A 15844-nucleotide genomic window follows, 5' to 3' on the forward strand; every position below is an offset into this window, starting at 1 on the left:
AATTACACGAGGTGTCGTTAAGCGACTTTATCATCTGATCTCTTAACGTGATGTTATGCAGAGTAGTGTAAAAGCGAAGATCCTCGAGCTTGCACCTTGGTCAGCGTCCAAGTTGCAGTCTCGAAGATCGGGGTGGCCTCTTCCGTAGCCTTTTTTGTTTTTATAATTTTTTTGTGAATTTTTGTGTTTTTTAATTTTTTTTTTTTGGATTTTGTGTTTTTTTTTTTAATTTTTTTGTGGTTTTTTGTGTTAGTTAAAATTTAGTGGGAGATTTGTTAGTACCTAAAGCTTATTGTAGCGAAAAAGGCCGTTGCTTTTTATAACGAGAATACGTTCAACAAAGACAACCCCGAGGAAGAAGCTATAAAATCGACTTTTACGTTAAAGGCTTCCTTTTTACCATGTTGTAGATATATCTTACCCTTACCGATCGCTTTAGATCAATAAAAAACATATTTTCCTGATTACAAACCAAAATCAAAGATAACTCAAAATCTAAAAAAATTGAGACTTATACTAAATCTATCGTAACACAACAAACATTAGAGTACCCAAGTGATGGATAAAGATTCCGTCTTCTCCCAACAGTCACAAAATTACTTCTATTAATTATTTTCCTATCTTTTCCCCTTTTTTATTATTAAGAGAATATAGCGGCTAATTTCGGATATTTTTATCAAATGTATTGTGTAGAAAAAAACCTCAAATATTTCCATAATCCATACCTCAAAACTGTTGAAATCTACCAAATGGTAGCCTCCAAAAGAACGACAGCCCGGAACGACATTTACAAGAGCCAGTGGCGACGCTGCCTTAATTGTTATTTTAAATAATTTAATTGTTCTTCGTCTGCCTTCAATCACAAATATTGAAGCTGTTGATGTAAAATCATTCTCGTTGGCAACTTTAATGACCACAATACAATATAGGACTCAGAACGCAAGTTTTATAAAAGCAAAATGATAGAGAACTTCTAAAAGAATCATAATTTTATATGCCTACTAAATACATACTTACAGCAACACCCATTTAAAGTAACAGAATTGTTACCGGTCCCAAGCCGGGATAAAGGAAGAGGGGGTTTACAGCCAGGTTAGCACCCTACTAATAGATATTAAACCCATACAGCTCATAGAAACAGGATTATGCCTCGGAACAAGACTGATTTAACCACGACGACCAACGCGAGAAAAAGGACAACGAATTTATGAAAAACTTCGAAAAAAAAAATATACTTCGAATCGGTACTTTGAACGTAAAATCTCTTAAACACTCGAGAACAAGAAATTACGAAAGAGCTTATAAAAAAATATATAGATATATGTGCACTACAAGAAACCAAGAAAAAAACAAAGGATTAAATCATGCTGGATGGGTTTCTCATGATTTATAGTGGTGTAGTGAGAGAAACGAGAGCCAAAGAAGGAGTCGCCCTGTTAATACATAGAAAATTTTTACACCATGTACATGAACGTAAATAAGCCTTCGAACGAATAGTAGCAGTAAAAATTAGACTAGAAGACAAACCTCTTAATATAATAGCCATCTATGCATCTGAGAACAACAGAGATTAAACTACAAGAGAAAATTTCTTTGAACACTCAATTAAATTCTCATTAATGATTTTTGATCGTAAACTAACGTAGAAATCAATTATACAATACCTGAATAAATCCTGCCAACCTAGGATGAATTTACTACGATCACTTGCTTTTAAGAACTGATAAGCCGACTACTCATGCTTACTTCACATATACAGAGCTATAATTCACTCAAAATTAGATTACGGGTCTACTGTATACAACTTGGCCAAAAAAACATTACTTAAAACTTTAGATACTATTCACAATATAGCTATTTGAATTTCTCTTGGGGCCTACCATTCTAGCCCGATATAAAGCCTTTGTTGTGAATCTGGAGAATTCCCTATCTCCCACAGAAGGCAATACGTAAGTCTATGTTATACCGCTGCAGTTTCGGCAAACCAAAACAAACTTGTAATTCACAATGTATTTGCTGACCGTTTCTCAACTAAATTTGATTCAACTTCTCGAACAGATCCTCCCTTTTATCACAATATAAAAACATTTAGTCAACACCAATTTTCAATTCCCAAACAACTATGACCTATCCTTCACTCCCATCCCGTCACCTTGGACAATACCTTTACCTAAATCCGATCTTAGCCTAGCACAATTCAACAAAGCAGAAACCTTAACAACTATCATACAACAAGAATTCCGTCATATAATAAATTCAAATAGTGGTGTGAATGAAATTTATACCGAAGCTTCAAAAAACGACGAAGGAGTAGGAGCTGCTGTGTACTCAAAACAATTCTCAGCCTCTTTTAAATTACCAGACATCACCACTATTTTCTTTGCTGAATTATTTGCCATCTTACAAGCTATTATTCACATACATCAGGAAAATAAGCAAAAAAGGATAATAATCAGTGACTCTCTTAGTTCGCTTAAAGCCATACAACAGCTTTATTGCAACTATCCCCTTCTACTTCTCATTAAAATAGAGCTTAAAAGAATCCTAGACGAAAACACTGAGTCGAAATTTTTGTGGGTCCCGTCACATAAAGGAATAAAAGGAAACGAAAATGTTGACGCGCCAGTTAAAAATGCTACAAGTAATCCAAAATCAAGAATATTTAATATTACGATACACACAGATAAAAACTCATTTCAAACAAGATTACAAGAACTTGGCAAGACAAATGAAAAGTACCCCAAGTAAATTACTAGGAATAAACGAAAGTGGACCACCATGGAAATCAAAATCAAGGAAGTGAAGAGAACAAGTGATAGTGACACGTTTGTGTATCGGATATACGAAAATCACACACGAATGCTTGCTGAAGAGAAGAAACAAGCCAATTTGTGAAATTTGCAACTCTGACTTATCTGTAAAACACGATAAATATAAAAGTGAACGAAAGAAACATTGCATCCCGACCTCACTTAAAAGTGCCTTCAATGGGAACAACAGTGACCTCCAAAAACTGTTTAGTTCCCTAAAGGACATCAATTTACTAAACGAAATTTAATTATTTATATTATTACTGAAACCTACATGTAAAACTATTAATTGTATAAACCTATTGTAACGCTAATAACCCTGAGAGGTCGATGCGTTTTTTTTGTCTTCTTAAATAAGTAAGTCTTATAAATTAAAAATAAAAAGTATATGACAGCAAGTAAGTATATTATATAATTACTTTATCTAATCGTTTCGAATGTGCCTATAATAATCGTTTTTAACAACGTAGGATCTAAAAACGTGTCGGTAGTCTGTAGTATGTACGGATGAGTAATGATTTGATATTTGATAAGTTTAAAAATATTTAAATAACAGTAACTACTAACATACAGCGTTGCCATTTTTTGGGCCTGAGAAAGTCTTAGAGGTTGTAAGAAGGAATTTAAATTATATACGATATACAGAAACGAACTGCGCTCCCTCTTCACAATTATCATTTGAACTAAAACTGTGTATAATGTGGTGTGTAACCGTCATACCAGTCCCAAATAAAATTCTCTAAAAATTTAGTGGCATGTACGGGGATGCATATGATATGTAAATAACAAAGAAAACGTTGCCAGACCCTTTTGCGGGTCTGGTAACGTCAATTTTGGACTGGTAACGTCGGTATACCTATGCGTTTCGGGTCTGTATAATCGGTTGAATATATATATATATATATATATATATATATATATATATATATATATATATATATATATATATATATATATATATATATGTATATTTCAAACTAAATTATCTAATAATGTATTTTCTCAAATTAATAATTTCAATGTTGTGATAATGTTCAAAATTTAATGTACTAACCTCATGTTTAAGTTTTTATGCCTGTTTAAAGTTGTTAATTTCATTGTAGTTACTGATAAAATAAGCTATAATTCTTACTCTAGTAACTGTGTCTTTCTGGAAATCCTGGCGAATCTCAACTTGTTGATCATCCTGTCTCAGGTAAATTTGAGAAAATTCTTAGTAAATAAATCAATTCGTACTAACGGATATTTATCGGCTTTGATAAAAGGATTTATAGTTATTTAGAAATCTGAGATAATAGCCTCCTTGGCCATTTTATCTAATCTAATTTAATTGTTTTAAAAGTCTAGTCGACTACTTTTGTAAAATAATAAATACTAGATACATAAATTTATTAAAAACCATATACAAAATTTACTATCCTAATCGTCATCGTCTTCCTCTCCTTGTTTCTTAAGACTTCCAAAAACTTCTGATGGTACGCTCTGCTTTTCGACTGGTACTTCTTCCTCTTCTGCTTCAGATTCTTCACTGTCTATATCAATTTCGTCAGGATTAACAACCTAAAAATAAAAAAAACGGTAATTACATAAACCATTATTTTTAACTAAACAAGACTATCAGTCAAACGTTTTTATAACTTTTACAGCATGATTTCAATATTCGTTACAGATCACTCAACAAAGTTGTTGAATTTTCATAATACAAAGTTTTTCTTCAAAGTGAAAATTTGAATTTAAAAGTTCTCCGATAAAAATTATAGTTTTTAATAATTTTAAACCAGTCGAAGCGATACATTGATATCGGGTAGACGTGTTTATTGATAAAGTCATTAAGCTCCCAGTTTTTGTGACAATTAGAATATTTTAATTTCGTCGTGTTTAAAAATATTTACATATTATAGTAAAATAGTGATAAAAAAGTGAAAATATTCTCCCCTGATGGGGGAGAATACCAATAAGACGCCAATGCGCGAACTAAATACTTCTGAAGTTGTTAGTGTTAGTGAACAAGATATGGATACAGGAATTAATACCACCATTTCTCCTGCTACAAGGGAAGTCAAACTTTTTAATATTAATTCTAGTAATTACGATTTTCAAAATTGTTGTGTATATATTGAAAAGACCAATGATCAGAATATAGGCCGATTGCACCCTATGGTTGTGGGTGATATTTTACATCAAAAATTAAAGATCAACAATATTAAGGAAATTAAAAGTATAGGAAGAAACCGTGTTAAAGTAATCCTCAAATCTATTTTGGATGCAAATAAATTAGTCACTAATAGTCATTTAAAAGACGATAATTTAAAGGCGTATATTCCCAATCACCTCTTAGAAATCAAAGGGCTGATACGTGATGTCGATACCAAATATAACATTGAATATTTGAAAAAATATATGACCTCTACTTCACAAATTATTGATATTAAAAGAATGCACAGGAAAATAGAAAAGGATGGAAATACAGAATATGTACCTAGACGTAATGTTATAATTACATTTGAAGGCAATTGTTTACCAAACTATGTTGTAATTAATTATGTATATTTTCAAGTTGAAAAATTGTTAGGTAAAGTTACACAATGTTATAAATGCCTCAAATTTGGACACATTTCTAGACAATGTAAAGGTACACAGGAATACTGCATACGATGTGGAGAAACTAAAACTGATACACATACATGTGATGAAAAAAAAATGTATTGCATACACTGTAAAAGTGATAAGCATATATCGATCTCTAAAAACTGTCCTTTTTTCGAACATCAAAAAAAAATAAAAAATATCATGATTGAACATAAAATTTCATATTTGGAGGCCAAAAATTTAAACGATTCTTCTTTTTCTGGTCTTATTTGTAATAACAGATTTGAAATATTGTCAAATTCAGATAGAGAATTTCCAAAATTAACTAACACATCTGAAGTTAATAAACCTGCTTATTCCAACCTATTGAGGCCTCATTTACAGAAAACCAAAAATATTAGTCAACCAAGTTGTAGTAAATCAAGCACTGATTATAGAGAAAATAAAAAAAGAAAAGTATCATCTCCAACTCCCGAATATCCTACATCTCCTCACATCCCTTTCAGATTTGGACCATCTCAACCTTTACCACCCTTAAACAAGGAAAGTTTTTCAACTATAGACAATGATAAAAATAAATTAGTAGATTCTTTAGTAATTCTTTTCTCAGATTTTATTCAAAATATTAATTGTTTAGAACAGGCAAAATCACTTGATATTAATATGTTAGCCAAAGGTATTAATAATGTTCTAGATAATATTTTTAAAAAATAACTAATCTAATTACTTTCAAAGCTAAACTCAAAATAATACAATGGAATGCTCGATCAGCTGTTGCTAACAAAAACAGCCTTCTCAACTTTTTAATAACCGAAGATATTGATATAGCTTTAATAAGTGAAACCTGGTTTAAACGGGATGTTGTTTATAGTTATAGAGGTTATAATGTAATTCGCGAAGATCGGGATGACGGCTATTCCGGAGTTGCTATTTTAATTAAAACTGGTATTCCCTTTGAAAACATAAAAATTAAAAAAAATTATAATAAAGAATTGCTTGCTTGTGGTATTAAAATCAACTATAACAAAAGTCATTTAACTTTACTCTCTGTATATAGGTGTCCGAAAGCTAAAACTAACACCGAAGATTGGGATAAGTTATTTTCTCAATTAAAACACCCTTGTATCATTGGAGGAGATATGAACGCACATAATTCTCTCTGGGGCTCATCTAAAAATGATAAAACAGGCCATCAAATTGTGGAGACAATTCAGAATCTAGATTATGTGGTAATGAATAATGGACAACCAACTTGCCAAACGAGACCAGGAAACACAGATTCCATGATTGATGTCACATTTTGCTCACCTTCTCTCTTTGATAAAATTTCGTGGTCTGTAGATACTGATACTTTGGGATCAAATCACTTCGTTATAAGGGTTGTAATCGATATCTTGGGAACTGATGCGAATATCATTTATCCCAGCAGTAAGTGGAACATTAAAAAAGCCAATTGGTCAGTATACTCTCAGTTTATTGAAACCTTATTAACTAACAACCCTCACGCCTACTCAGACACGCAAGAAAAATATAATTTCCTTATTGACTGTATTAATGAAGCTTCTAAACAATCAATTTGTCAATATAAATCATTTAAATGTAAACGTACTCCCGCTCCGTGGTGGGATTCGGAATGTGATGAATCCGTTTCGGAAAGAAAGAAAGCATTAGTAAACTACAAAAAAAATCCTTCTCTTGAAAATTTTTGTAAATGCAAAGAAGTGAATGCTCGTGTCAAAAAATTCCTGAAATTGAAGGCCAAACAAAGTTGGGTTGAATGGTGTTCAAAATTAAATAAACAAACTTCATCTAGTCTTATTTGGAACCAAGCAAGGAAAATGAACAGGAAAAAAGTTAACTTTCCACTGCCTCTAAATAACACATGGGTAGACGACTTTTTTGATAAAATAGCTCCACCTTACGTAAATAACCAGATAGATGTAATACCATCTGAAACTCTCTCATCTGATCAGAATCATTTTCTCTTAACACCTTTTTCAAGAGCTGAATTAGAGTTTGCCCTTGATAATCGCGTCAGTACCTCACCAGGATATGATGCAGTCAAATATCCTATGATACAAAATTTGCCAGATAACGCAAAAGAATTACTTTTGAATATATTTAACCAGATAATTATTGAGGGTAAAGGCATAATCGATGTTAAGCGTATTATAGTTGTCCCTATTCCCAAACCGGGAAAAAACCCTAAATTAGCTGAAGCTTACCGACCTATATCATTATTATCATGTATATTGAAGACTCTTGAACGGATGATTAAAATTAGGTTAGATTGGTGGCTAAGGGATCAAAGTCTCTTATCTGCTAACCAACATGGCTTTAAGAAAGGTTATGGAACCTTAGATTCCTTAACAACACTTGTTGTAGACATTCAGAATAGTTTTTCCAGGAACAGTTATGTACCTGCTTTATTTTTAGACATCGAAGGTGCTTACGACTCGGTATCTCTTACAATTCTCCAAGAAAAAATGATTAAATTTTTTCATATTCCAGCGCAGTTTGCTTCTAACGTTGTGGACTTGTACACAAATAGGATAATTTATTTAAAAGACAATCATACTCTTATAGGACCTAGATTTAATAACAAAGGATTACCTCAGGGCTCCGTTTTGAGTCCTATTTTGTTTAACATTTACACAGCAGATCTACACAACATCACTATTACTAATATTGCATTCAATATTGTACAATATGCTGACGATTTCTGTTTGTATACAGAACACAAAAAATATCAGCAATCCATTGAAAACCTGAATGAAGTGTACGCATTCCATAAAAAATGGTTTATAGAAAATGGTTTCGAATTATCCTGCAGTAAATCACAAGTTTGTTTATTTACCAGACATAACTTTCCTAATGCTAGTACAATCAATTTAGGTGGGCACCAATTTTCCCTTAAAAACACAATTAAATATCTGGGAATGAATGATACTCGACCAGAAATTGACCTGGAAGTTACATATTGATGACATGTTGAACAGATGCAATAAGGGATTAAACTTTCTTAAATCAATTAATAAAACTTGGTGGGGATCGGATGTTGAAGTAAGTTTATTATTTTACAAAGCTTACATACGATCTATTTTGGATTACGGAAGTGTTTTGTATGGATCAGCAAGTAATGTACTACTAAATAAAATCAACGTTTTACAGAACTCAGCCTTACGAATATGTTTAGGAGCCATGAGATCCACTCCAGTACAAGCTTTATATTTGGAAGCCTTAGAACCTCCTTTAAATATAAGACGAAGGTTTTTGTCCAAAAAATATTTAATGAAAGTATACTTACTCAACTCATCTCTATACGAAAAGATAGTCACTTTGAATTGCCATGACCTGACAAATAAATATTGGCAAAAAAAGAAATCTCCCTTACTTTGCGAAGCGTATAATCAAAATATAGCACTTTTAAAAAATATAGATAGAACGAACTACATATTCAAAAATTACTCTTCTTTCTTTTTACATACAGATATTATTATACCAAATTATAGTGAAAATATATATTTAAATAAAAATATTGTTCTATCTATAACAAGCAAATACAAAGAGGCAATAGCTCTATATACAGATGCGTCTAAATCTCCAGATGGAACCGGATGCGCTTTTTTTATACCATCGGAACATATAGAAAAGAAATTCAAACTGAACCCGGAAACTTCGATTTATACAGCAGAGGCTATTGCAATATATGAAGCTTTATTATATGTAGCTGAAGTTGAGTTTGCCCATATTCTAATTTTGTCGGACTCCTTAGCAGTGTTAAAATCCATTGGTAAATATGGACCACCTAACTTACAAGACTGCCCATACATTTATAGAATTAAACATATTATTCAAACTCTTTTAACTAAAGGAATCAATGTACATTTTCTCTGGATTAAAGCACATGCAGGATTTGAACATAATGAATATGTCGACTTATTAGCCAAAGAAAGCATTTTATCCGATACTGGTATTCTACATAAAGTAACGCTTTCTGACAGTATTGTTTCTTGCAAGTTAACATTGCTTCGAGAGTGGAGCTACCAGTGGAAGGAATACTCTTTTGTGAACCAAAATAGATACTCGATAATTCAGCCAGATATTCCCAAATTTCCTTGGTACAAGTCTTTTAGAGCTTCCAGGAGGCACATAACCTCCATTATTAGAATACGTTTCGGACACGCATGTTATCCAAAGCACTTATTTAAAATAAAGGTTTTGGATGATGACAAATGTGAGCATTGTGGAGAGGAAAGTGATTTAGATCATATATTTTTTGGTTGTTCTAAAAACAGAGTGTACTCATCCAAACTTATAAATGATTTATTAAAATATAAAATAGCAGCTCCTTGGAATATACTATATTTATTATCACTTGGCTCTGTAGATATTTACAACTCCTTAATTCAATTTTTAAAAGACAGCAAATTATCATTATAATTCTCTAAAAATTATTTAGTTAGTAGATGTAATAGTCTTTTATTTTGATAGGGCATTTAGGTAAATAATTATAATGATGACTGTCTTAGTCCTTTTGTGTCTGGCTGTATGACGATAAGTCTAAGCCAAAAAAAAGTTTTTCTTAATCTAGTACACTTTACTTTACTTCAGAGAAAGCACATACACATTGTAGTACAAGATTTCACTGCAGGACACTACCTTCATAACGTAGTTCATCAAACTCAAATTTTTACATACATTTAAAATTAGGAGAATACATTGATAATAGGTTGCCAGTCAAAAAAAGGCCGCAAATATTTTTAATCCAATTAATAATAATTAGTTTCTGACAAATATTTTATTTCGTTCATTTATTTTTTCAAATATAATACGCTGCTCATGACGTATATGCATGTTTTGTAAATCAAATTAAAGCTATTTTTTTCTTAATTGCCTGATTGCCTGAGAAAAAGTGGTCGAAAATTAGGGTTATTCTATTAAAAACTCGGATAAAGTAAAATAGAGTTAGGGAGTAACGAAACTGGTTTGACAAGTGAGAATATTTATATTATTATATATCTATCTAAACATGCTTTAAAAACTTAGCCAGCGTATTTTATTTAAAAAATAAATTAATGAAATAAAATTTTTGTCCAAAGTTAATTACTATTAATTGGATTAAAAATATTTGCGGCCAATTTTTGACTGGCAACCTATTATCAGTCTGGCAATCATTATATCAATCTAAGCAACGAGCTTGAGAAATTTGTCATGAAATTATGAGGCATTCATCAATGTCCGAGGGATATTCGGCGGATAATTTTTCGAAAAAAAAAATCATAACTCAACATAACGAAACATTTATTTATTAAACGTACAGTTACTGAAAGTACAATTATTAAAATTTAAGTTAACATTAGATTCGTTGCTGTTCTCTACTATAGAAGATCTATTGCCACGCATAATATTTATAATCTTGTTGTGGTGTTCTTGATCGAGATTCAAGTATGGTTTTATAGAATTCTGATTGCCATGACCAGTAATTTATACTTTGAACATTCTCATTGCCGAAACGTGACATTTTGAAATTTATTTGGATGAAGTTGTCAAACTCGATCGTGTTATCATAGGGATTGAAAATTGCACTGAATGCAATTATCAGTCTAATGTTGTTAATCAGTCTAATTTAAGTTAACATTAGATTCGTTGCTGTTCTCTACTATAGAAGATCTATTACCACGCATAATATTTATAATCTTGTTGTGGTGTTCTTGATCGAGATTCAAGTATGGTTTTATAGAATTCTGATTGCCATGATCAGTAATTTATACTTTGAACATTCTCATTGCTGAAACGTGACATTTTGAAATTTATTTGGATGAAGTTGTCAAACTCGATCGTGTTATCATAGGGATTGAAAATTGCACTGAATGCAATTATCAGTCTAATGTTGACATGATTGGGTCAAATTGTTCCACATGACACAAAATGACGAAATTTGAATGGTTGTTAGAACAGTCGAAAAATTATCAATGTATTTCCTAATTTTAAATGTATATAAAAATATGAGTTTGATTAACTACGTTATGAACGTAGTGAACCTGTAGTGGGATCTTAGGCTATTGGAGTATCTTAAAATAATAGAAAAAAAAAACAATGTCTAACGACCTGCCACAGCAACTATTTCGACTTCATCTCTCTCTATTTTCTCTTCGCATATATGAATTCCTAATATTACTCTCTCATCTACACACGGTTGTTAGGTATCCAAAAAATAAATCAGTCCTTCCTCCACCTACGGTGTTTATTAACTCGCTGCGAGATATGTAATTTTCTCAATAGATAGTATTTAGAAGCTTTCAATAGAACAATCACATTTTATTTAAATTTTGGCTCTATTTAGTTGTTCAATATCTTAGTTTGTACTGCAATCATCAAATGACGATGAAGTGCGCGAAAATAGATACCTTCGTTATGAAAAGCTGACTTACTGAAAAGCTACTTATAGAACCGGCCGGCGGTAAGATTAGAAGCTGAACATTTAGTCAGTGCTGTATCTTTCGAGTGTTGTCATTATAACAGTGTTGCTGTGTGTGAACATCAAATAATAGCTCTAGAAAGGTATTCGCCTCAGCACAGTAACTAACAGTTATTAAAAGTTTAGTAAGCGAGACAGTGTTCCATATTTATAATTATTTCAAGAATTTACAAAGTGAAATGGATACACTGAAGGATGTCGAAAATAAAACATCGCAAGCAACAGGCGCACAGTGGGGCAAAAATACTAAAAAACAATTAAAAATGATTAAATCCTCAGAAGATTGAAGTATAGCCTGGAAATTTGGAAGACTTGTTTCTGTTACCAAGTAGTTGGATAATATATATTATGAACCAATGAAGATAATGAAATGTTCAGTATACAAGAAAATAATTGTCAAGAAATAGAGCAATAATATTTTTCAAACAAGTTGTGTGAGGTATCATTCCTATAAATAGAGTTGAAATCATCCGACTTCGAGGATAATGAAATGTTCAGTATACAAGAAAATAATTGTCAAGAAATAGAGCAATAATATTTTTCAAAAAGTTGTGTAAGGTATCATTCCTATAAATAGAGTGGAAATCATTTATGGAATAAAACTATTTCTCTCCATATTTTAAAGTACATTTTTAAAAGCTCCTTAACAACCTGATCTTATCCTTTTTAAATATAAATTTAAATATACAGGTTAATTCACATAAGTCTTTTTTAATATCAATTTAAATATACAGGGTGATTCACCCATCATCAAAATGATGATAGTCCATCATCTTTATTTTTAATGGAACACCTGTATATTTTTATGTTTTAGAAATCTCCTTAATAAATTATCTTAACAAACTATATTATGTAGAGTCTGTTATGAATAATACAAAGTCAAATTTTAAAATTATGTATAATTTTCTTCAATAAATTAAATACAAAAACCCAATATATTGATACTTATTATATTTTTGAAAATTGATGCCTGTATTTAGCTAATTTAAAAAACATCCCATTCAAAATTTTATGTATTTATTCTCATGACGAAAATTATACATAATTTTCAAATTCCACCTTGTATTATTCATAATAGAACCTACATAATATACTTTTTGAGATTAGGTTGTTAAGTAGCTTCTAAAAACATAAAAATATATAGAGTATTTCATTAAAAATAAAGATGATAGACTATGCTAGACTTGCGTGATTCACACTATATATTTAAATTTATGTTTAAAATGCGCACATTTATATATAAAAGATGATACTCTGATCAAAAGATATCGAATTTTTACCGTCGAGTTGATACATGTTTAAACTTTATTTCGTGCGCGATAGAATTGTTAATTCTACACAAAAAGTGTTATTTAACATTTCTGTTCAAAATTATCTCAGCTACATTTTTTATTTGAATAATTTTTTTCTACGACGTACAGAATCTTGGTAAACCAATTTTCCCCCCTGAGAGGGGAGTTGTAGTGGGCAGCTGGGGGTAGTAACGGTAAACTTTTTTGCATATTTTCTGCCGTCCCAAAATTGATATTTTCAGCAAAATGCAGCTTGTTCGTAAGATTTTTAGAGGTTCAGTGACATTTTCGTCTCCAATGACTACAGTAATTAGCGAGTATTTTCTTCAATTTTTTGGACTTTGGATCCAAAGTTCGCCGGTTGATGCAGCTAATTCAGTTTCAGGATCTTCATTTAGACATTTAAGGACTAATTAATATGTATTTCGAAGAGTACATAAAAGGCCATTTTTTGTAGGGTCTTGGAAAAAAAACTTGATTTCTCTTGAAGTTTTCGGGGCTCATCAAAACCGATTTTCGGTTTGAATATAGAATTATTAATTTTTTTCCTCCTATAACTATTGTTGGACAAGAGAGAAATTAATATACCTACTTTTAATAATAAAAAAAATTATAGTCTATTTCTTAAATTTTTTGTCAAATTCCCTCACTCGTGGTTCTTTGCCTTCTAAAGGCTACCGTTAGCTTTGTAGTGGACAAACGGCTCTAAAATTCCAGTTCTGATTGCCTAAAAGGTAGACCTATGCAAATTTACTAATTATAAATTGATTGAATATATATGAAACAAAAAATTTTTAAGCGCTTTTTGGCTTTTTTGCCCCTATGAGAGGCGTCATGACTTCTTCTTTTTGGTCAGACTTGAATGGAAAATTTTTTCCGTGTGGATGTTGTCTGTCGCCCATCGGACGCGTCCCCAGGTGGTGGATAGGGGAACGCCCTAACCAGTCTTAGGACTGGCGGGTAGGTGGGAAATAAAATATCACCCGTGAACCAAAACAGACTGGCATGGCAACCCAACAGAGTCCCTGGCCCTCCAGGTTGGGGGTTAGGCTAGAGGCTAACAACCTCTTCCTGAAAAAATCATATGTTACGGAACCTCAAGGACTATTAGCGAATAGTCCTTGTCCCCAACGGAACTTACGACGACGACACTGCAAACGAAAAATGGAATTAAGATTAGGAACATGGAACACCCGAACCCTGTACCGAGCTGGAGCACTCGCATCTCTACTAGACATAGTGAACATGTACAGAGTAGATGTTTTGGCACTGCAGGAAATGCGATGGACGGGAACAGGCATTCTTGATAAGAGAACCCACTCCATATATTACAGCTGCAATGAAAACCAACACATAGATGGAGTGGGATTTATAGTAAACCAAAGAACAAAAGGCCTAGTTATTGATTTTAAAGCCTACAGTCAAAGAATGTGCTATTTACGCTTAAAAGGTAAATTCTTTAATTACAGTTTAATTAATGCACATGCCCCGACCGACGACAAACTAGAAGACATTAAAGAACAGTTTTTCGAAGACCTAGAACAAGCCTACAGAAGATGCCCCAAAAATGACATTAAAATAGTGCTAGGTGACATGAATGCAAGAATAGGACGGGAGCATGTTTTTATGCCGACTATAGGAAGGCATAGCCTACACAACATCAGTAGCGATAATGGATTATGACTGATAAACTTAGCAGCAGCACTGAACATGACCGTCGCTAGCACCTATTTTGAACACAAGAATATACACAAGGTAACCTGGACCTCCCCTGATTTAAGAACAACTAGTCAGATTGATCACATCTTAATAGATTCAAGACACGGAACGGACATAATAAACTGCAGAAGTTATAGAGGCGCAAACATAGACTCAGGCCATTGTTTAGTGATCTCAACACTAAGGGCTAGAATTTCAAACTCCAACAAAGAAAAAGAAATAAATAGAAAGAAATGGAATGTACAGAAGCTGAGAGATGCAACTGTTGCAAAACAGTACTGGGAAAATGTTACCAATAGGTTAAGGAATCAAAGTCTAGGCGAAGAAGACCAGAGAGATATAGACTCATTCTGGAACAGGATAAGGGAAGATATTGAGTCAGCAGCACAAGATGAAATAGGAACAGAAACTTGTACCCGAAAAAATCACTGGTTTGACGATGAATGCAAAGACGCAACACAGAAAAAAAATGAAGCCTATGCAAAAATGCTTACCCGCCGAACTAGAACAAGTATAGAGAATTACCAGACAAAGAGAAGAGAAGAAAAGAAAATACACAGAATGAAGAAACGAAACCACTTAAAAAAGGAACTTCAATACATAGAAAACCTCAACAGAGAGAAAGAATTCAGAACATTCTATAAGAAAGTTAACATCAACAGAAAAGAATTTAAGGCAAACACAAATCAATGTAGAAGTTTAAATGGCGATCTCTTAACAACAAGAACAGACGTACTAAACCGATGGACGGAATATTTTAACCAGATACTTAATATAGAGAAAGAAGAAAACCCGGAAGACGAAAGCTGCGAGGTAAGCGGAGCAGACGAGAGGGAGGAGGATCCACCAACGATCCTGGAAGTTAAAGACGCTGTAAACAAACTAGCCAGAAACAAATCACCCGGAATAGATAATCTATCAGCGGAATTATATAAAGAAGGTGGCCACGATAT

General features: G+C 32.3%; 1 protein-coding gene across 1 annotated transcript in view; it reads right to left on the minus strand.

Annotated features, from left to right (window-relative positions):
- Positions 1–4182: 4182 nt before the first annotated feature.
- The window catches only part of fand (Pre-mRNA-splicing factor SYF1 fand), a 54337-nt gene continuing 42675 nt past the window's right edge, over positions 4183–15844 (minus strand). Inside the window, exon 11 of the mRNA XM_072526134.1 lies at positions 4183–4370. Coding sequence (XP_072382235.1) covers positions 4230–4370 — 141 coding nt within the window. The 3' untranslated portion in view covers positions 4183–4229. The remainder of the gene's footprint in view (positions 4371–15844) is intronic.

The sequence above is a fragment of the Diabrotica undecimpunctata genome, chromosome 3 (assembly GCF_040954645.1).
Source record: "Diabrotica undecimpunctata isolate CICGRU chromosome 3, icDiaUnde3, whole genome shotgun sequence".
Lineage (NCBI taxonomy): Eukaryota > Metazoa > Arthropoda > Insecta > Coleoptera > Chrysomelidae > Diabrotica > Diabrotica undecimpunctata.